We start from the raw sequence: 23755 nt of genomic DNA on the forward strand, positions 1-23755 counted from the left end.
GAAGTGCCATGGTTTCCATGATCGTGGCTTTGCAGGCCTCACATAAAAATGCATAAATAAGAATAAAGGTATTGTGTCCATCTACTACTTCTACAACAACAACAACTCTGTGTGTGTGTGTGTGTGTGTGTGTGTGTGTGTGTGTGTGTGTATCTGCTCTGTACTCCATTTAAAAAAAATTTCTTGGTCCCTTTGTTTTCTTCCCACATACCCATGTAATAATTGTCAATATTTGGGGTACAGTTTCCCAAGGGGCTTCTGTGTGTCTAGATATGGAGATGGAGTTTATAGTCCAAAAATGGGATTGCCGCGCATGCTGTGTATAATCTACTTCTGTCCATTAGTCTCTCAAGTACTTTCCCCAGTATCCTTTCCCCAGAGTCCTGTAAAATCATCCAGCATCACTTGTTCCAGCACAGTAAACTGCTGTGATTTACTTAGCCTGTGACCTGTCAGACATTGAGGTCAGACCCAGTGTGGAAGTTATTATGAACAAGGCCATCATAAGTGTATTTATAGCTGAATTTTTCCTGTTAGTCATCATTATTTCCTTTAGAAAAATTCTTAGAAATGGACCAACAGGTATCACGGATATCTTTAAGGTACTCTGAAATATTCTTGTCAGATTGTTCTCCAAAAGGCTCTACAATGTGTGTGCGTACACATGTATATCGCTTCACCGACCCTTGTCAACCTGGATGTTATCATTTTGATTCTGTTTGACCAGTGTGGGTGAGAATGCTATTTCCTTTTACTTAAACATTCTTTGACCATTAATGAGGGAGAAAACAGTGATTTTTTTTTCTTTTTAGAAATTATTTGTTCTAATTATATTTTCTAATTACATTTTTATGTTGTTCTAATTACATTTTTAAGCCATCTGGAATTTATTTAGTAGACTATTTAAAGACTCTCAACTTTTCCAGTGGTTATTCAGTTGTCCCAACGTCATCATTCAGGTAACTCTTGCTGTGATGAGCAAGTGTGAGCAGAAAGAGGTCCATGTTCCTTCTCATTGCTAGAAGCATTCCATGCCTTTCTGATCATGAGGTCCTACTGCTCAGCATTCTATCATAATTTTTTCTGACACCATAGTGCTGTACACTAATGAAGAAAAGAATGTAGTTAGAAACTCATCGCCCTAAAAATGCTGGAAATTAAGGCAATACCCCACTGGTAGAAGTCTCCTCCCTGTGTCCAGTTTCTCTTCTAAAACCCTTCATTCCACCAAAGCTCGCTCCGAAAACCCAAAGATGCCGCTTTCCTTTGACCTGCAGGTGGCAGACGTCCGCCGTGGCTCTCAGGGCTTAGCCACAGGTTTACAGTCCTGGAGGAGAGAGGTTGGCAGAGGTCTGCCAGCAGGGATTTAGGGCAAAGGCCCTTGGGCAGATCCTTTTGTTGCTGTGTGTGTGAGTCCACAGAAGCTGGCTCTGCAGGAGGGGGTTCTCTGGGCCGGCATCTCCCCTTACATACAAGGTTGAGGGAAGTCTCTCCTGCTCACCTGCCCGCTCTGAATTCTCATTGCCAGTTTCAGCCCTGGGAGGTTCTGAGTGGTAGGGAAAGGCACGTGAAGGGGAGCAGCTAGTCGGATGGGTGCTTCCTGAGGCAGTGTGAGGCCAGACCTTGCAGCACAGACCTCGCAGCAAGCTGAAAATGCCAAGTTAGGGAACTTTGTCACATTTCACCATAATTCTTAAGTTTTTAAGTAAAAATTAATTACCAAAAAGTCATACCATTTTTATAATATTACAGTTTCAAAAATTGGCCAATTATAGATTCAGACCATTATGATGGTGTTACTATCACCCAGAAGCCATTGGTGAGTGAAATAACTTCCTGAATGACCCTATCTGTCTTGACAGTGTGGCCCTATTATTAAATCCCTCCCTGGGCGGGGCAGGGCTCGGTGGCAGAGGCTTGCCTAGCTGGTGTGAGGCCCTGGGTTCTGGGTTCCATCCTCAGCACCACACGATCAGTCAGTCAGTCAATCAGTAAAAATTATTGTGTCTGTCTACAACTAAAAAACAAAGGTTTCTAAACAGTGACAAAGATTGGAATGTGAAGGAATTGCTGTTTAATTGTAAAGTTCTAATGTTCGGAAATGACAGTTGCTCATCATGGTGGTTGCATCTGGTGTTGTATCTCTGCGAAGGCTAAGACCGGTTGTTCAAGTTGGTGTGACTTGATTTTAATAGTTTGAACCATCTTCACAACATTTATTTTCCTTCCAGAATTGCTTTGTCAGATTTTTTTCCCCATGTAATAATGGAATCTAGGAACAAAACAGATATCTTTAAAAGTTTATTAGTGTGTGGCTTCCTGAAAAATATCTGACACTGCTCAAAACTGTCAAGATCATAAAAACAAAACAGTGCTGGACATGGTGGCTACACCTGTCATCCCAGCGACCTGGGAGGCTGAAGCAGGAGGATCACAAGTTCAAAGCCAGCCTCAGCAGCTTAGTGAAACCCTGTCTCAAAATAAAGAATATTTTAAAAGGGCTGTGGATGTGGCTCAGTGGTAAAGCATCCATGGGTTCAATGCCCAGTACCAAGAAAAAAAAAATTGTTCATGCCAAGCAGAGCTCACAGGAGACAGGACAACTGAATATAACATGTCCTGGATGGGTCACAGAGCAGAGAAAGAAAAGATGTTAAGAAACACTAGAGAAATCAGAGTGATTCGGACTCAATATGGACTTGAGCTAATACTTACATATCAATACTGGCTCATTAATCGTGATAAATGTGCCATAGTAATGTAAGATGTTAATAGTAAGGGAAGATAGACGTGGGGTGCCGTGGTGTGATCGTGTCCCCCCAGAATCAAGTGCTGGAACTCATCTCCGGGGCAGCAGTGTTGGAATGGGGCTGGTGGGGGTATTCAGGTCCCCATAGCTCCCGCCTCCTGAAGGCCCTAAGCAGGATCCTCCCTTCCACTCTTCTGCTGTGTGAGGCCCCGTCCTCCAAGGCCGCTCCTGATCCTGGACTTCCCAGCCTCCAGAGCTGTGAGAAGTAAATTCTCTTCTTTGAATCACTAGTGTGTGGTATTCTGTTACAGCTGCAGGAAATGGACCAAGACTTGAGGCACGTGGGATTTGGGGGGATATTTTCACACTTTTTCTGCAAGTGTAAAATCATCATGTATTTTAAAAATATGTTGGTGTGTTCAAATAACTAATACCACTCAATGCACGGAGGCTAATATACCAAGTAATAGAAACTGGTTTTCCAAGAGTGCCCAGCTGAGGAGGGGAAGCCTGTGGGCTCAGACTGGGGTGCTGCTGCCAAGAGCGCCTCGGAGCCACTGCCTTGCTGGGGAGTGCGGTGCATTCTCGGGGCTGAAAATGCCCAGGATGCGGACAGGCCCCCTTGCTGCCGCTCCACTTGTCCTTGTGCAAAATCAATGCTGTTTCAGTGGAGACTTATTCAAATTTTGGATTCCCTCTTTTCCTGGGCTGCTAGGGTACCATCAGGGTGCGGTGGCTTTCTGCAGCCAGCAGTCATGTGGGTGGACCCTATGCTCTGCAGGGAACGGCAAGCTGAAAATGCCAAGATAGGGAACTTTGTCACCACATGCTGTGTTGCCAGCGTGTGTGCCTGCAGGTATTTGATGGGCCACATAGGGTGTTCAACACTTCATCAGAACATGGGCTTCGAGCAGGACACACACCTGCAGCTCCTCAGGCTGAGGCAGGAGATCATAAGGTGAAGATCAGCCTCAGCAACTTGATGAGATCCTATCTCAAAAAATAAAAGGCTGTGGGATGTGGCTCAGTGGTAAAGTACACTTGGGTTCATTCTCTCGTACCCAGAACAATAAAGTGAAATATTTTGTTAGATTATTTTGCCCCACTGTAGGCAAATGCTTGTGTTTCAAGCGTGTTCAAGGTGGGCTAGGCTAGGCTAGGTGTGTTAATGCACTTTCCATTTACAATGGGCTCGTCAGGATGTAAGCCCTGTAAGTTGAGGATGAGTATAAAAAGAACTAGCCTCACCCCCAAGTGTACATAGTCACCTCCATCTGGAGCAAATGACCAGAAAAAATGTTCTTCTACAAAATGTAAAGTTGGTACTATTATATACCACAATATGTAACAAAGTCTTTTTTCAGGTGATTTTAAGGTTTTTTTTTTTTAATATCTTTGTTTATTTTTATGTGGTGTCGAGAATCAAACCCAGTGCCTCATGCACACTAGGCGAGCGCGCTACCACTTGAGCCACATCCCCAGCCCCATTTTTTAAGTTTTTTTTCCTGAGATTTTTTCCCCCCATTTCTTTTGCCATTTTTCTTGGCAGTCACATTAGAAATTTTCCCAGTATGTTTATCTGGTGATGTGAAGAAAATTCTCTGTACGCAGTCTGCTATGCAAGTGAATTGGGACACTCAGTCTGTTGACAGTATTAAGCACTGGTTTGATGTCCCAAAACAGTAGATGTGTTTCCTGTGTTGACCTCAGAGCCGGCTCCCCAGCAGGCTTCCCCTGGGGTAAATGGTGAATAGCACTGGAGCAGGCAGCAGCCCCTCCCTCACCACTTAGCTGAACCGGAGGCTAAAATGGGTTCTTGTTAACATAGTTTAAACGTTTTAAATAGCATTAGTATTTCTTGTCTAAAAGTAATAGGCTTCTATTCATACAATCATTTATTTCCTTCAAATAATCATTTGTTTCTAGATTCTGAAACTTTGAGAATCTCATGGGCCAGTTGTCAAAAGGCAGATCCCCAGAGCCCGAAGCTATCTTTTAATTGAAGCCTGATCAGGTAAGTTTCTTAACCCTAGCTACACAAAGAGACCCCCTAAGGAGCTTTTAAAACTACCTGTGCCCCAGAGCAGAAGCCAGGGACCAAGCAGGAGAGGAGGGAAGGGAAAGGCCGGGGAGTGAAGTTGACCAAATCATGCTGTGTGCACATATGAATATGTCGCCTTGCATCCCAATTTTATATATAACTATAATGCACCAGTTAAAAATAAATAGAAGAAAGACTAAGAGAGGAAGGGGATCAAAGCTGGGCACTGTGGCACACACCTGTAATCCTAGCGGCTCAGGAGGCTGAGGCAGGAGGATTGCAAGTTCAAAGCCAGCCTCAGCAACTTAGCCAGGCCCTAAGCAACTCAGTGAGACTGTGTCTGAATAAAATATAAACGAGGACTGGGGATGTGGCTCAGTGGTTAAGAATCCCTGGCTTCTGGGGCTGGGGATGTGGCTCAAGTGGTAGCGCGCTCGCCTGGCATGCGTGCGGCCCGGGTTCGATCCTCAGCACCACATACAAACAAAGATGTTGTGTCCACCCAAAAATAAATAAATATTTAAAAAAAAAAAAAAGAATCCCTGGCTTCAATCCCTGTTACCAAAGAAAGAAAGGGATCAAGGGAAGAGAGGAAGGCAGGAAAGAGGAAGTAACAGGGATTGAATGGAGCAGAATATATGCATTTATGAATATTCCAAAATGAACCCCACTTTTATACATGACTATAATGCACCAAAAGAGAGGGTTTAATGAGAATAGTTTTAGAGATAAGAAAATTACCAATGCCTCAACATACCCCCATCACTCCTTAGGTTTTAATTTCTGATTGTGGGGTGGTGCCTACACACCAGGTTTTGTTTAATTCCCTGGCTAAGGCTAGTGTGCAGTCAGGGTCCAAAACTACTAGTTTTGTACATGGAACCAAAATTAACTAGAAAAACCTGTACGTACCTCTTTAGGTCTTTTTTAGACACATGGACTCTTGAACGTGGCAAGGGATCTCACCAGCATAAGGCTGAGTGAAAGAAGCCAGGTACAGAAGAGAAATAGTAATTAGGACTAACTGCTGACAGGTGTGGGGTTTATTTTGGCAATAGAAACATCCTGGAATTAGTGTTGATTACACAACATAGTGAATATACTAAAAAACATTTAGAGTGTACATTTTAGAGTGGTGAATTTTATGTCGATATAGACAAATAGCCTTAAATACTCCATCTTTGTAATTTCGGAAACAGGCATAGCTAAGCCAAAGTGTTGGATGCGGGGTAGAGGTTCTCTCTGGGGAGGAAGAGGGAGTGCAGGAGGGCTGGGGGCTGGCGCTACACTTACTCCTGACCTGGGGTGTACCTGGCAGTGTACAGAGGTCACTTTGTGACCATTTTTTGAGCCCTGTGTTCATGACTCATGCTTTGGGGAGACTCAGACATCAAGGGAAGATTAGAAGATGTCTACACTGAGAGTGAAGGAAGGCTGGCTGGGACTCTGCTTTAACCAGCAACCAAAGCAAGTTTCCAGAACATGGAGATGATTTTTGAGAGTAGAGGTCGTGATATTGGAGTGTTTATTACCAAAGAAGGGTGTAGAATTGTCTTTGAACTCTTGCTGTAAAATCAGTTCTGTCTTGGATATTATCTTGTGGTAACGGACAGATGATATTTGGGATCTAATTCAGTCTGCCTTTAATTTGTTCTACTTTTTATTCTGGAAATCAAGATGTCAAGAGCTTTGAATTCCCATGGCCTCACCATAGAAACTTGGGCAATTTGTGTATTTTTAGTTGTGACAGGATTTGTTGTTGGAATTACAGAAGAATGCCACCACACCAGACTCGTTTCCTCCTTTAATGTCCTAATTTTACAGATGAGGAAACGGCTTATAGGATCTATAAGTTAACTACTGGTAAAGGCCATTCTCACATTTCTTTCCCCACCATTTCATTGTATTTAAGTTATATCTTTTTTTCCTAAGTATTTTAACTTGTTAATATATTTTTCGTAGGTATACTGAGGCATTTTAGCTTTTATTTATTTTCTTTAAAACTTTATGGTAGGGGCTGGGGTTGTGGCTCAGCGGTACAGCGCTCACCTAGCACGCGTGAGGCCCTGAGTTCGATCCTCAGCACCACATAAAAATAAATAAATAAAATAAAGGTATTGTGTCCAACTACAACTAAAAAATAAATATTAAAAAAAACTATATGGTAGGTGCTAGAGTTGTAGCTCAGTGGTAGAGCGCTTGTCTTGTACACATGAGGCACTACGTTTGATTCCCAGCATCACATATAAATAAGCAAATAAAATAAGGAACCATCAACAACTAAAAAAAATATATATGCTTTATGGTAAATAACTCAGTTTTTTTAGATTCCACTGTTTAAGCATCCTTTAATACATTATTAGCACAAATTTAAGAACTTCCTCAAGATCCCAAAACTCCTCCAAAATTCTGTTAGAGCTAATATACAAATTTGGCAAAGTAGCAGGTTACAAAATAAACATACTTTCCTGTAAAACCAATAGCTTGCTTATATACCAACAATGAATCTGCTGAGAAAAAATCAGGAAAACAGTTCCATTCACAATAGCCTCAAAAAAAAAATATATATATATGTATATATATATATATATATACACATACACATACCTAGGAATAAATCTAACTAAGAAGGTGAAAGACCTACAATTAAACTATACAACACTAAAGAAAAAAAATTGAAGAAGATCTCAGAAGATGAGATCTCCCATGTTCACGGATAGCCAGAAGTAATGTCGTTAAAATGGCCATACTACCAAAAGCAATATACAGATTTGATGTAATCCCCATCAAAATACCAATAACATTCTTCACAAAATTAGAAAAAAACAGCCTTAAAATTTATTGGGAAAAATTAAAGACCCAGAATAGTCAAATCAATTCTAAGCCAAAAAAGCATTGCTGGGGGCATCACAATACCTGACTTCAAATTATACCACAGAGCTATCCTAACAAGAACTGATTGATACTGGCACAGAGACAGGAGGATCACCAGTTCAGAGCCAGCCTCAGCAATGGCAAGGCACTAAGCAACTCAGTGAGACCCTGTCTCTAAATAAAACACAAAATAGGGCTGGGGATGTGGCTCAGTAGTCGAGTGCCCCTGAGTTCAATTCCTGCTAACAACAACAACAACAACAAAAAAGTACACATAGACCAGTCCAGTGGTTCAGAATAGAAGAAACAAAGACAAACCCACACATCTACAGTCATCTGATCCTTGATAAAGGTGCCAAAAACATGCACTGGAGAAAGAACAACCTCTTTAACAAATGGTGCGGGGAACACTGTTATTCATATGTAGAAGAATGAAACTAGATTCTTTATCTCTTGCCTGCACAAAAATCAACTCAAAATGAATCAAAGACCGCGGATTTAAGCCAGAAACCATGCAACTCCTAGAAGAAAACAGGGCAACACTCCAGCATATACGCCCAGGCAACGACCTTCTCTTTAGGACACCTAAAGCTCAGGAAATAAGGCCCAGAGTTGTTAAATGATATTACATCAAATTAAAAAGCTTCTGCACAGCAAAGGAAACAAGATTGTGAAGAGAGAACCTACAGAATGGGAGAAAATCTTTACTAACTTCACTTCTGACAGAAGATTAATAGCTAGAATGTATAAAGACCTCAAAAAACTTTACACACAAAAAAACTCCAATAAATTTGGCAAATGAATTATACAGACACTTCTCAAAAGAAGAAAAACAAATGGCCAAATATATGAAAAAAAAAAATGTTCAACATCATTAGCCATTAGGGAAATGCAAATTAAAAACTACACTGAGATTTCATCTCATCCCAGTCAGAATGGCAGCCATCAAGAATACAAATAATAAATACGGAGAGAATGTGGAGGAAAAAAAACCCTTTTACACTGTTGGTGGGACTGTAAATTACAACCACCACTATGGAAATCAGCAGGAGGTTCCTCAAACACGGGGCATGGAACCACCCCCTGGCCCAGCTTCCCCTCTCCTGGTACTGACCCCAGAGAGTCAACATCATCATACCACTCTGTGCACACCGTGTTGACAGCAGCAATTGTCAAACTCTGGAACCAGCCTAGGTGTCCATCCAGAGATGAATGGATAAAGAAAACGTGGTGTATACCACAATGGAGTTTTATTAGGCTGTAACGAAGAATGAAATTATGTCGTTTGCAGGAAAATAGATGGAGAACATAATGTTAAGTGAAAATAAGCCAAATTCACAAGTCAAGGGTCGTATGTTTTCTCTCATATGTGGAAGCTAAAGATGAAAAAGGAAAAGAAAGGTGAGGGTGGGTCTCATGAAAAAGGGAGATCAGTAGAAGAAAGGGCCCAAGGTGTGCAAGGTGGAGAGAAGGGGGGTGCTGGGGAGTGAATATTGGCTAAGTTACATTGTTGTGTTGTATTATATCCCACGTTATTAACAGCTATAATGCACCCATAAAAATGTGAAAAAACCCTTCTCAGTGCAAAGTACCTTTCTTTGTTTTTGTTGTTGTTTTACATTAATTTATTTATTTCAGTTAGGTATATGTGATAGCAGAATGCATTTTGATTCATTGTACACAATTGCAGCACAACTTTTCATTTCTCTGGTTGTACACCATGTAGCGTCACACCACATGTGCAGTCCTTCATGTACCTAGGGTAATGACGTCTATTTCATTCCACCATCTTTCCTGCCCCCATGCCCCCTCACCACCCCTTCCTTCTCTTTGCCCAATCAAAGTTCCTCCATTTTTCCTATGCTCCCCCCCCCATTATGGATCAGCATCCACTTATAGAGAAAATATTTGACATGTGGTTTTTTGGGATTGACTTGCTTCACTTAGCATGATATTCTTCAACTCCACCCATTTACCTGCAAATACCATAATTTTTTTCTCTCTTTTAATGCTCAGTAATATTCCATTGTGTATATATACCACAGTTTCTTTATCCATTCATCTACTGAAGGGCATCTAGGTTGGTTCCACAGTCTAGCTATTGAGAATTGTGCTGCTATAAACATTGATGTGGCTGTGTCCCTGTAGTATGCTGTTTTTAAATCCTTTGGGTATAAACTGAGGAGTGGGATAGCTGGGTCAAACTGTGGTTCCATTCCCAGTTTTCCAAGGAATCTTCATACTGCTTTCCATGTTGTCTGCACCAATTTGCAGTCCTACCAGCAGTGTATGAGTGTTCTTTTCCCCACATCCTCGCCAACACTTTATTGTTGTCTATGTTCTTGATAACTGCCATTCTGACTGGAGTGAGATGAAATCTTAGAGTAGTTTTGATTTGCATTTCTCTAATTTGTTGTGTTTTAGTATTGGTATTATTTTCTTTCTTCCACCTTATACTGAGTTTTCTAAAATGGTAATACTCCAAGAGAATACCCATCCCCCCATCCTCATGCCGTTTCCTTTTTTAGCCACAGGTTGGTAACAGCTGTTGACCGCTGGGTTCACTGTACCTCCCATTCTACTGCTGAGATGACCGAAGCACAGGGTGCTTGTGACACAGCAAGGAGCCCTGGGCCTCCTGTTTCTAGTATGCTTTCCACTTCCTTTGCAGCAGTTTGGCTAATGAGTGAACACAGCAGAGTTCATTTGGGGGAATCACCAATGCTCTAACTATAGAAAAGATCTGGAAGTAATTGTTCTAGTGTCAGGCTTCAGACATCATGCCTGGAGGTGTCCAAGTGGGGGGCACCCACTTCATAAAGGGAACGGATAATGCGTGGAGAATGTTACCTATTCCTATAATAAATTCTGTTACTCTGTGTTTCTTATGCACATTCTGTCCTCACCTATTATTTAAATGTGCCCCAAAGCTCATGGGTTAGACAGTTGAGACCCTAAAGCGAGGGTGCGGGGAGGTCGGGCCCAGTGAGAGCACTGATGTCTCTTAGCTCCGGGGCGTTCTCTCTGCTATGGGCCAGCAGTGCCAAGGCCCTCCCCAGATGCCATTGTCCTGCTTTAGAGTTCCCAGCTCTAGAGCTGGAGCTGGGCAAATGGCCCCACTTGGGCTTTCTGCTCTAGCTGTGAGAACAGACCTAAGACAGTGATATCATTCATGATCTGCACATTTGCAAAGGCAAAGAGGCCTGGTCTTTGCCTCAGCTCCTGGGGTGGGCTTGCAGCCCTTGGAATGTGCTTTCTGGTCAGAGTGCCTTTGTCTTTCCAGGGACGGGGGACCACCTTCATCACCTAGCAGTGCGAGGGCTGGGGAATAAGGGCATGAGCCCACCCAGTGAGGAGTGGACCTAGAGGTGTGGGTGAGGTGCCCTGAAGCCTGCACTCCTGGGGCTGATGTGGTCTGTCTCCTTACTGCAATAAGCCACAGTGTGAACATGGCACTTTCACTGAGTCATATGAGACCTTTTGGTGGATCATTGAACCCGAAGGTGGTCTTGGAGACAACAAAATGGCCTTGGCACTACCAAACTCTGTTCGGGTATGAAAGAAAAGGTTGGCACCTTTATCAAGTTAATCTAGGTTATGTTAGCAAATTGATTATCTATTTGCTTCCCAAAGCTCTAGGAAAAGGTAATATTTTTATTTTTTTATTTTATTTTTTTTGAGAGAGAGAGAGAGAATTTTTTAAATATTTATTTATATATTTTTTTTTTTTTTTAGTTTTCGTCAGATACAACATCTTTGTTTGTATGTGGTGCTGAGGATCGAACCCGGGCCGCACGCATGCCAGTGAGCGCGCTACCACTTGAGCCACATCCCCAGACCAGAGGTAATATTTTTAATGGTGTATATCTTAGTTGATTTGTGCTGCTATAACAAAATACTTACAGATGAGAAATTCATAGCAATAGAAATTTATTTCTCACCATTCTAGAGGCTGGAAGCCCAAGATCAAGGCAGCAGATTCAGCATCTGGGGAGGGTCTTCTGAGATTCTGCTAGGAACCCTGTTGCTGTAGCCTCGTGTTGCAGAAGGACTAGAGGACAAAAAAGGACCTAGCTAGTTTCCTCTAGATTTTTTGGGATCCATTCATGAGGGCTCTCCTCTCATGACCCAGTCTCCTCAGCCCACCTCTTAATACTATCCCATTAGTGATTAAGTTTCCATGTAAATTTTAGGGGGACACATTTAAAGTAAACGTAAGGGGGTAGTTTGAGTTGCCGGCGGGCGGCTGCGGCCGGCGGACTCTCCTGCCCACGCCTCTCTGGTGCCGGGAGGCGGGCCGCCGGGTCCTCTCCGCGCCGCCGCCCTCCGGGTCCGGCAGACTCACGTGACCGACGCGGACTCTGGAGCGGCGGGCCGCGCCGAGGCGGCGGCGGCGGCGAGCGCAGCCTGCGAGGTAGCGGCCTGGCGAGGGACCGGCCGGCTGCCCTCGCCCTCCGACAGCCGCGGCGGGGAGGAAAATGGCGGAGGCCTCGGCGGCCGGGGCGGACGCGGGCGCCGCTGTGGCCGCGCACCGGTTTTTCTGCCACTTTTGCAAAGGCGAGGTCAGCCCCAAACTGCCGGAATATATATGTCCCAGATGTGAATCAGGCTTTATTGAAGAAGTGACAGATGATTCCAGTTTTTTAGGTGGTGGCAGCAGCCGGATAGACAGTAGCACATCAACTCGTTTTGCAGAGCTCTGGGACCATTTGGATCACACGATGTTTTTCCAAGATTTTAGACCATTTCTAAGTAGCAATCCACTGGACCAAGATACTAGAGCCAATGAAAGGAGTCACCAGACTCCCACTGACTTCTGGGGACCAAGTAGGCCTCCAAGGCTGCCCGTTACCCGGAGATACAGGTCTCGAGGAAGTGCTCGTCCTGGCAGGTCTCCAGCTATTGAGGGAATAATGCAACAGATCTTTGCAGGATTCCTTGCAAATTCTGCAATTCCAGGATCCCCACACCCTTTTTCTTGGAGCGGGATGCTGCACTCCAACCCTGGGGACTATGCCTGGGGTCAGACAGGGCTTGATGCCATTGTAACCCAGCTTTTAGGACAGCTGGAAAACACAGGGCCTCCCCCAGCTGACAAGGAAAAAATCACCTCTCTTCCAACAGTGAGCGTAACTCCGGAACAAGTTGATATGGGTTTAGAATGTCCAGTTTGCAAAGAAGATTACACAGTTGAAGAGGAAGTCCGGCAGCTACCCTGCAATCACTTCTTTCACAGCAGCTGTATTGTGCCATGGTTAGAACTGCATGACACATGTCCTGTATGTAGGAAGAGTTTAAATGGTGAGGATTCTACGCGGCAAACCCAGAGCTCTGAGGCCTCTGCAAGCAACAGATTTAGCAATGACAGCCAGCTACATGATCGATGGACTTTCTGAAACTAAAGGTCACACCTGAACCAGGGCTGTCTGTGGTAGTCTTCTTAAAACATAGCTATAGATTCTATCAAAACAAAAAATAGTAGATGGATTTAGGAATCACATAAGAAACCCCAACCCATAATATTAACGCAATGAGTGTTTTTCTTCTCTAAATTTAAAGTTAGTACCTACCGATTGAATTGTATCACAACCAAATGCCTCTTACTCCTGAATTCAGAGTGATAATTTTTTAAGTGTGAAACTTAACTATGTGGGTTTGCCCCTGCCTGAAGAGAGTCAGTTCCTTGAAGTCTAGCGAGGGTCCTGCTGTCTGTCATGTCTCCTTGGGATGGATGTTCCCACCTCCTCCTTCAGCCTCCTTCTACCCCATCGTTAGTATATTTTACAGTGAACACAGAGGAACCAGAGCCCTCAAGTCCTGCTGACGTCAGGTCCTGTTGTCTTTATTGTACAGAAGCATCTACTTTTGACCACATTAGCAATAAGGTGATGTCAGATTGATTCAGGAATTTGAGACTAAGGATCTTGTTTTGTTTTAATCCTCAGAGCACAAATCAAAGAAAAATTACAGTGGAAAGGAAAAGGTAACCTGTCGTAGACTTTAGTTTTTTAATTCTTGAGAGTCTTGTGCTGTTGGGAATCTGATTCTGGTTCCTTTCTGGGAATGAGTTGGGCAGCAAGTAGCGTCAGAAAGACAGATGTTTAAAATCTTAAGTTCTGTGATTTTTTTTTTTTTTTATGATCCTTAACTCATTGTTTACTGTTTGTCTTAAGAACCTTAATATAATTTCTCTCATAGAAATATAATTATTTCATACTGCTTCTATATCCAGTTCACTGCTTTTGGTAATTCAGTGCTCTTTAGGAATTGAGATTTTACATTGTCTTTTAATCTTTAAAGCCCATTGTTTGTCTTGGAAACTTTTCTGTTCTGCTTTGATTCTGGCAACACTTAGAATCAAACTGATTATGTGATCATGCCCAAAACAACTTGGCCTGGAAGAGGTAGGCCTTACTTTTTAAGCTAACAGTGTCCCATATGTGTGCTCTTCAAGTGTTTAAAGTTGAATAAATGAAGAAAGAATGTCAAAAAAAAAAAAAATAAAGTAAACGTAAGGGCATTTATGTCAAAAATAAATGGTGGCCAGATTTCACCTACTCTGACTGTGAGTTCTGTATCTGTTTTCTTCCCTTGGGTTATATTGTTCATGCCTTCCTCGTTTATTGGCCACATCAAAAATTGTTTCAGGGGGTGCGGCGGGGGGGGGGGTGGTGAGGTAGGGGTGGGGGGGGTGGCTGGAGTTGTGGCTCAGTGGTAGCACGCTTGCCTAGCACATGTGAGGCCCTGGGTTCAATCCTCAGCACTACATAACATAAAATAAAGGTATTGTGTCCTACTACAACTAAATAAACAAAATATTTTTAAAAAATTGTTGATGGCTTTAGCACCCCTTAAAACTTTCTCCTGGCTAGTTTCCATGAAGTCGAAGGCCCAAGAGCTGAGGCCATAGTCCACAGGTGTCTTGAGCCCTGACACCCAGCATGGTGCTGGATTCCTCTGTAGGAGAAGGAGCCGAGGCAGATTGTCAGCAGAGAATGCTGGAGAAAGAGGCTGAGCGGCCCTGCCCTCCTGTGCTCTTGCTCTCTGGTCTTTCTGAACCTCTGCTTCACTGTGGCACAGGGTCTAGACCTGGTCGTTCAGCCTCTCCCAGCTGCCTTCATTCATGGGAAGATGCTCTTCTCAAGGGAAGCCTTGTGCAGAAGCCCCAGCAAGCTGATGTCGGAGGGGAGGGCACAGGGCGCTGGACCACCTCCTGCTGACGGCCCTGCCCGCTCTCCTTGTCCCAGCACCGCTGGGCACCCGCTGCGCTAGTCAGCTGCCACAGACCTGTCGGCCTCACAGTACTGTCTTCTCGAAGCAACAGCAAAATGTGTTTTACATAGGATGACCCCAGATACTGTCTGATGGGGAAACAAATTTTGTTGGATGCACAGTTTTGCTTTGCATTTTTAACACGGCATCTGCAGTGTACAGTGGAATTCAGTTCAACTTCTGAAGAGACAGAACAAAAGACAAAGTAAATTGGAAGCCGAAGCCATCATTCTCCTCCTCCTTTTCCAACTTCAGTCCTGTTAATGCTAAATAGATGGTGAGACATAACAAGCCCAGAAAGCTCCGTGACCTGGGCGCTCATCTTACTTATTATCTTATATTTTTTTTACGACATTGGGGATTAAGCTCAGGGTGCTCTAACACTGAGCCACATCCCCAGCACAGCGGTTTTTATTTTCGATCTGAGACAGCTGCCCAGCTGCCCTTCCACTCAGGACCTCTCGCTCAGCTTCTGAGTTCTGGGATTGAGGCGTGGCCGCGCCCAGCTCTGGGTGCTTTGTTCTGCTGGGGGCTGCCATCTTGAGTCTGCTGGGAGAAAAAGAACTCAGTGAACATGATATAGTAAAGCAAAACCAAGGGCCAGACTTAAAGTGCTTCCAGAACAGACTTCAAACAAGTCCTCTTAAAGGTCTTTGGAAAACACTAAACCAGGATCGAGTATGAGCACTATTCTGTGCTGTGTCTAACAATGAGTATTTCCATGGCATAAAATGCTAAATACTTTATGAGTAGTATATTAATAAATATACGACTATTACTACTAGTCTACACTTGTGTGTTTGATATATTTGTATTGCAATTACTAATGTATTTGAACTGAAGCATTCACAACCTTATTTCTTACTTGTTTCTTTCCTTTTTGTTTTCTTCGCTACTATTTGTCACTGATCCTCTAGCTAGAGGAAGGTTATACGTTCAGTTTCTATTCTCGAGTGATTACTCGATTTTAACATGCATATTTAAGTTGCCAGCATTAATCAGCTTATGACCGTCGTCTCAGACATCCTCAGCATACAGCTGTCCCTCCTGGACCTGGGCCAGTCTCTCCTCTCACATGCCTGGGTCGAGGCAGACACATCCTTGCCCCCGCTGCAAGGGGCAGTAGCCTGGACTGCTTCTCTTCTGAAGCTGCAGATAGTCTGGTCCTCGCACTGCAGTTTTCCTTAGTGGTCCTGTGAGGCTTGTTTTCTTTTTGGATTCCTCTCCACCTCCACAATCTGACTTTGTCTCCTCTGTTCTAAACATGTCTGGGTCTCCAGTATTGGTCCAGGCTACCGTGTTGACTGCAAGTCTCAAAGACTTCTTACACATCATCCCAGTACGTGTAGAGCTGTGATGGCTAATCCAAACCATCGCTGGGAAAGATAAAAGAGAAATTTTACTTCACATTTTCTGACTTAAAATCTACCATGATTTCTCTTACCTGGGGCCCTTTCCCCCTCAGTTATTTCTTGAAGTCATTTCTAGGCTCCTGTTTGATTCACAGCACATTAGTCAAGTTCTGCCTTCTGAGGAAAGTTCTGTGGACTCCCTGCATCCCAGAGTGTTACCTCATTTCTACAGCATAGCTTCTCTTTTCTTTAATATTTTTAGTTGTAGATGGATACAATACCTTTATTTTACTTATTCATTTTTATGTGGTGCTGAGGCTTGAACCCAGTGCCTCACACATGAGAGGAAAGCACCGTACCACTGACCTACAGCCCCAGTCCTCCCCCTCCTCCCCCTCCTCCCCCTCCTCCCCCTCCTCCCCCTCCTCCTCCCCCTCTTCCCCCTCCTCCTCCCCCTCCTCCCCCTCCCCCCTCCCCCTCCTCCCCCCTCCCCCTCCTCCCCCTCCTCCTTCTCCTCCTCCCTCTTTCTTCCTTCTTTTTTTTGATACTGGGTAGTTGAACCCAGGACACTTTACCACTGAGCCACATCATCAGCGCTTTTCATTGTTTATTTTGAACAGGGTCTTACTAAGTTGTTAGCACCTCATTGAGGCTGGCCTTGAACTTACGATCCTCCTGTCTTAGCCCCCTAAGTTGCTGGGACTACAGGTGTGTACCGCCGTGCCTGGCTCTACCAGAGTGATTTTTCAGGAGTTGCTTTAAGCATCTTTTATTCCACACCCAGTATCAAGGGACATGAAAGCAGTGAGGGCTTGAATGATCTATCGGAGGCCCAGGTTTACTGAGTCCCCCAACTTTTACCTCTCTTAGGTGGAAGTAAAGACTGTCTGTCACCTTTACTCATGAGTCCGCAAAAACGAACTGACTCCTGAAAACCAAGGGCAAGAGCTTTCCCTGAGTGCCATCAAAGTAACTGGCTTTTGAGAAATTATACTGTTTTGCAGTGTTTCAGGTAAATGCATTTTTTTAAAGAATTATTCTCAGTTTCACTGTGTTATTTCCAGATTCTCAGTTCACACTGTTCTAGAATGTATCCTGATGTTCGTTATTCATTCAGTAAACTTTTTTGGGGGGCTGCTATTCAGTGCTAACCACTAGAATCACAAAGATAAGGGAGAGAATAAATACACGGGGAAATGGGTGCCAGGGTGCCACACACAGACCTTGCTAGGAATCCCTGAGGAGGAGCACCCACTCCCTGGAGGAGGGTGGGACAGAAAGGGTGCACGCGTTCAAAGGCCTGGGCATGTCAGCGCAGCGCAGGTCTGTCCGTGCTGGGCGTAAATAGAAAGGGAGACTGGCAGGGACCGTCTCCCCAGATGCAGGTGTTTGTACTCATTCTGGAAGCACTGGGAAGCCTAGGAAAGGCTCTAAGCAGAGAAGCAGATTTTCTCTAGCTACAGATCTTCTCTAGTTAACCTGCTCATGGGGACTTGATCTTATTCACATGCGAGGGCCCCACCTCCATAGAGGCCCTCTGCAAATCTAAGCATTTTTAATGGAGGGAGAATAAAATGACTTCTGCGTAAGATAGAGACTAGTTTTACAAGGTTTCTCTTTACGTTGCAGTGGCTCAAAAGGCCTTAATAAAAACGAGGGCCCTGAACTTATTCTTACTGTGAGCAGAGCATGCTGTAGCTGACCAGAGTGGGCAGAGTCCTGGTTTTGAATACAGCAGTCCCCGTGGGTTCCGTGGCATCCCTCAGAGCCTCTCTTCATCCTGTTGATGATCTGGTCCTTGGCCCTTTTCCTATTCCTTCTGAAATCCAACATTTTACCTTTAAAGCATTCTACCACATTCACAAATGGGGTCAAGAATGAAAAAAATGGTTGATTTTATAAACATTTTAGAATAGCATTTTCACAGGAAGTCCCTAAATGCCATGTGCTTTCTTGAGGGCCTTGGTACAGAGGTATATTTATGCCCTTCAGAGAGCCAGAGTCATATAGAGAAAATATATTATTCTCTGCTTCATTCCAATTTTGTTATTAATAAAATGTGTATGGAATATTGAAACAAAATTTAAAATAGTACTAATTTATTTTCCTGGTGGTGATGGTGATTGTTTAATTCGTTGACAGTTAAGTGACCAGAAAGAAAAAAAAAATCATGAATTTTGTCTTATATATTTTAATAACTTGAAACAAGTTTTGCCAAATAATCTATACTTTTACTGACACATGAGCTAAAATTCCAAATGTTTGCTGTATGTTTGCCTCTGTGCCAACACAGGTTGTCCTTACAAAGCATTGCTGTTCTAATTGAGATATATTTATTGATGGTATGGCTGAACTTGTCGAGGTTGATTAGGAGCATGGATGACATATAGCTAATGTGCTGATTCCATGTATTCATCACTAACGGGAGCCTTATACTGTATATAAGTGTTTACTTTATGCTGTACATATTTTTAAGTTTATGAAGTTATAATAATTAAGAAGACAGTGTGTTACCAGCATGGCATCATCAAACAGACCAATGATGCAGGAAAATAGCTTCACAGTAGGCCCTATCACATCACAGAAACCTAACTCGTGAGGCAGTAGAGTCTGATGGAAAGTAGCTCTCCCCAGGCCCAACAGCGAGCCTCGGGCCTTAGACAAACACGGAGTGTCAGTGACTGCAGGAGTGTAAATGTGATATGTCACAGCCTAGATGTGAAGCACAACAGCTTTGGGGACAGGAGAAACCCTTGCCCTTGGGTTATACAAAGAATTCTGAGATATGATACCAAGAGTATGACTCTTTTTTAAAAAATTAATAAATTGGACTTCAAAATTAAAAGTTTGTGTTCTGAAAATCCCTGTTATAAAAATGAAAAATAAGTCACAGACTGGGAGGAATATTTACAAGTCATGTTTGTGTACAGAAATGCAAATAACTCCTCAAAGTCAACAATTAAGAGAACAACCAATGCCCTAAAATATGGATAAAGGTTTTTGAAAAGATGTGTTACCAAAATGCCTCAAACCAAAATTCAATTTTTTTTAGTATATTCAGAGAGTTGTGCAATCAGTCTTTAGTAGATTCATCGAGTTGGCTGGCCAGCAGAAAGATCCAGCATCATTTGTCCGTAGACTAATACAAGAAAAATGCAAGTTAAAACCGTAGTGAGATACCACTACATGCCTATTACAATAGTTGAAGTTGTTGGGTGGATAATGCAAATTACAAGGATATTGAGGAACTGGATCTCTCATGCAAACTGGTGGGGTGCAAGTGAGCATAGCCATTGTGGAAAAGATAAAGTTGACCATACACTTACAGTCTGACTCAGAGATTCTTCTACATTTTTACCCAAGTGAGATGAAACCTGTGTTCACATACACATTTGTATGCCAATGTTTACAGCAGCTTTATTTAGAATCTTGCAAAACTGGAACAATCCAGATGTCCCCAGCTGGGGAAACTGGTATACCCGTAGGAAGGGGCATGGGATGCACATAGGTGAGGCTCAACACACGGCTCCTCGCCGGGCGGTTCTATTCCCAGGCCATCCCGGGGAAGGCAAAGCTCCAGGGAAGCACAGGTCAGTGGCGGCCCAGGGATCAGGAAGGACTCACACCCACAGGTGGGCGAGAGGATGTGCCCTGCTTGGAAAACAACCTGGCCGTTCCCGCGCAGTCTGCAGGGTTGCCACGCAGCCCAGCAGCCCACTCCTGGATGTTGAAAACCTACGTCCACGCAGAAACCTGGGCATGATATTTACAGCAGCATTATGATAGCCAGGTGCCCATCAATTGGCAAGTGGGTACATAAAATATAGAATATCTAATACCATAAAATACTACTGGTAATAAAAAGAAACAAAGTACTGATACGTGCTGCAATGTGGATGAACCTTGAAAATAATGTGCTGAGTGAAAGAAGCCAGTCACAAAGGACACAGGACTCCTTCTATATAAAACGTCCAAACAGGCATATCCATAGAGGCTGAACGGTCAGCGGTTGCCTTGGACTAGAGAGTCTGGGGTCAAGTGGGCGGTGGACTGATGGAGCATCCTAGGCTGATCATGGTGGTGGCTGAGTGTGCTGTCTGAATGTGTGAGAATCACTGAAGTGAGCGGTGTGCAGGGCACGTGGACTGTATCTCAAGGAAGCCATTGTGAAACTGTGGAGTGCAGAGTGCGGTCTTGCTCCTGTCAGGATGTGGGCAGCACTGCCCAGCAAGTGCACAGCCCTGGGCTCCATCCCCAGGGGACAGCTGAGAAAGGGAAGGAGGAAAGAAACCTCAGTGATAAAAAGGAGGTCAAGACTAGAGTGGTGATGAAGACTGAGGAGCTACTGAGGGAGAAGATCCAAGGGTTAGCCATGTAAAAATGTGGAAATCTGGGTGTCAGAAGGCCCCCAAGTTAAAAAAAATCAGAAATAAAATATTTTCAACAAATATGTAAAAAAAGTATCTTTACTATGGGGAGAGCTCACACAAATCAATAAAGAAATCATTTGTCTTATTTGATTAATAAATGTATATTATATTCCTATTTATTTTTGCAATGAAATAATTAAATAATTAGAAGCAATAACTGGGGGCTGGAGTTGTAGCTCAGTGCTTGAGCACTTGCCTCACAAGTGTGAGGCACTGGGTTCGATCCTAGCACCACGTAAAAACAAATAAAGGCATTGAGTCCATATACAACTAAAAAAATTACAGAAAAAAAACAATAACTGGTATAACTGCCACATTGTGTTCTCTACAGTTTGAAGGAAATTGACAGAAAGTGTGATTTACTCTTACTTCAGGAATGAGCATGAGTCTTCTTCCTGCCCTAACTCAAGAGTCCTGGCTGCTTGGTTGAACTCTTTATGGCGAGTTCTTTTGATTTCTCACCTGTGTCCATTCAGCAGGCAAGGTGACGCCCAGCCCAAAGGCTGCCGGTCTGGCCAGTGGAGACAGGTGCCCTTTAGCGTGGGCAGCTTGTTGCTTATGTAGACTACAAAAAGGAGCAACCCAAGGTGCTAGTGACCGTGGGCACTGGGAAGGACCAGGAGGAAACAATCACCCTGTGATGAGGCCAGCGCCGTGCCCTGCTGTGAGGAGCGAGGGGTAGCGCAGCGAGGGGGAGAGACCCCCCTGTCAGTCTCCTTGAAGGACAGGGAGCAGCAGAACTGTTGGCTGTCACCAGCTCGAATGCTCACCACCTTAGGGAGGGGCCACCCTGTCAGGCCAGACTGCAGCCTCAGCCTATCCCATGTGGCCACTGGCCTCTCCAGGACACAAGGCCATCAGGACCCTGGACAACACGTCCCAAACCCCTTCATGGTCTGCAGAGGCCGTGGTGCCTGCTAATGTGCAGTGGCACTTTCCGGCTTCTGAAGGCAGCCTGTGAGCTCCATCTGTGCAAAACGCCTGAGGCCTCCTCCCTGTTCCCACCCTGCCACCAGGAGTGACAAGTGTGCACTGACCATTACTATGTGATAACCAGGACGTGGCCCCTGGAAGCAGCAGCCCTGCCCAGAGTGTCACGACCTGTGTGGCAGGAGCTCCCTGCTCTCTGCCTGGCTCTCAGGAGGCCCAGGACGGCCGTGGCCAGGAGGACTGCCATGGGGTGCGTTGGCCCTGCTCCCCGTGGCCGCTCGTCTTCAGAAGCTGGCTGGCTGCCTCACGTGTCAGAATCAGTAAGAATGCCTGGGTGAAAGCCCTTCTGTTCCCATCACTCTTACAGCAACGGCCACAGGAGCAGAGAACTAGGAAACCACAAGACTGTCCCAGACAGAATTCACAAGAGAAGTGGGGCACCCAGGCCTGCTTCTCTGTGCCAAGCCACCTGACCCGCGTGCTTTCCAGACTTCAGGTGCACCAGTTAGATTCCAGGCCTCCGTAGTTAGTCACAGAGCAGGGACCCCAACCAAGGACCTTGTTACTTAAAGAGAATCTGCAAATTAGCTCCCTTGAGTAACCATCAGTAGGTTAACATCTTCTGACAGGAATTTGCATTTTATTACCTTCTACCTTGCGTAATTGATGAAAACTAAATGAGATTATTAATGTTCTGTGAATAGTGTAATACTTGGCTAAACCTTGCCTCTAAAAGCATTATACTTGCTCCCATTAAATTTACATTGTTCAGTGATGAAAGTTCTCTTAGGCAGTTTCCAAATATGTCTGCGTGGTCAGAAGAGTGCTTCATTAACTCACTTTAAACAGAGTGCTGGATCACTGGGCTTGGAAACTTTTCCAAACTAGAATTATCATTGTCGTATTCTACAGGGTAACACTTTGAAATATCCATTGTTTGTCCAGATGATGAAGACTGACTTCATACAATTACAGCAGCCAGATACGGCTGGGTAACAAACAACCCCTCAACCACCAGTGGCATCAAGAGCACTTGGCTCCTGGGTCTTTGAGGTGGCGAGGTGGTTCTGCCTGGCCCCTGGCACCCGGCTGACTTTGCTTAGTGCTGCAAGTCTAGAGATAGCTTGACTAGCTCTGCTCAACACATAACGTGGTCCTCCCTTACCAGGGTTGGGCTTCATGAGAGTGCAGAAGCCATGTGCCTTCAACAGAGATGGTGCTTCAGATTTTGCATTTTGGTCCTTATTGACCTTTTTGTGTTTTAATTTTCTCCTGGACTACCATATGCTGTATGATTCTCTTGGTGCTGGGCAGAGGCAGAGAGCACTAGCTCGCAGTCACCAGCTGGGGCTCTACAGTGCACTGTCGTAGGCACGATGTTCAGTGGGGTGAGTGTGTCAAATGTATTTTAATGTGTGGGCCAATGAGACAGAGGGCAGCACACAAAACTCACGAGATAACAAGCAGGGTTGCAGGGCCAGAGGAGGCGGGTACCCCGGGACATGTGTACTCAATTCTGGGTGGGGGGCATGGGAGACCGGGAGCTTGGAAACCCAGGGTAGGTTTAGAGAAGTATGCCCACGTCCCATGGACACGTAGTGCCCCGTGTGGGGTGGGGGTCCCGGGACAAGTCAGGTCCATTGCATATAGCTATCCCATGAGGGGGTGGCCACCGGGAGGCGGCTATATAAGGAAGATGCCTGGATGGACTTCCTTGAGAAACTGAGAGAAGGCAGAAACTAGACATTGTGCCCAGCGTGACTAGGTCCTACTTCTGGTTGGAGAAAGACCACTTTATAACCTGGTGCAGTTGTGCACACCTGTAATCCCAGGACTCCAGAGGCCGAGGCAGGAGGATTGAAAGTTCGAGGGCAGCCTCAGCAACTTAGTGAGACCCTGTCTTGCCGCAATCTGGCTGGGCACAAATCACCGAGCCGCCACACAGCACTTGTATCTTCAAACAGGAAGCTTTATTGCCTGAACTCCAACAGCACTCCAGGCACACTCCCCGGGAACTCTCCCGAACGCCACCCACGCGGCCTCCAGGAACACCACACACCAACCAGAACTCCCCCACCCCCCAACTCTTCCGGAACACCACCTGGCT

General features: G+C 44.5%; 1 protein-coding gene across 1 annotated transcript; it reads left to right on the plus strand.

The window, feature by feature from the left end:
• The first annotated feature begins 11913 nt into the window (after window positions 1-11913).
• Window positions 11914-13085, plus strand: LOC114079698 (E3 ubiquitin-protein ligase RNF115). The gene has a single exon (XM_034635350.2). It carries the CDS (start codon window positions 12143-12145, stop codon window positions 13058-13060), a length of 918 nt encoding a protein of 305 aa, XP_034491241.2. The 5' UTR covers window positions 11914-12142; the 3' UTR covers window positions 13061-13085.
• The last annotated feature ends 10670 nt before the right edge of the window (window positions 13086-23755 follow it).

This window comes from Marmota flaviventris, chromosome 7 (genome assembly GCF_047511675.1).
Source record: "Marmota flaviventris isolate mMarFla1 chromosome 7, mMarFla1.hap1, whole genome shotgun sequence".
Taxonomy (NCBI): domain Eukaryota; kingdom Metazoa; phylum Chordata; class Mammalia; order Rodentia; family Sciuridae; genus Marmota; species Marmota flaviventris.

Bases quoted from the DNA above. Each gene is read 5' to 3' on its own strand.
- LOC114079698 (XM_034635350.2), top strand. From the start codon at position 12,143: ATGGCGGAGGCCTCGGCGGCCGGGGCGGACGCGGGCGCCGCTGTGGCC.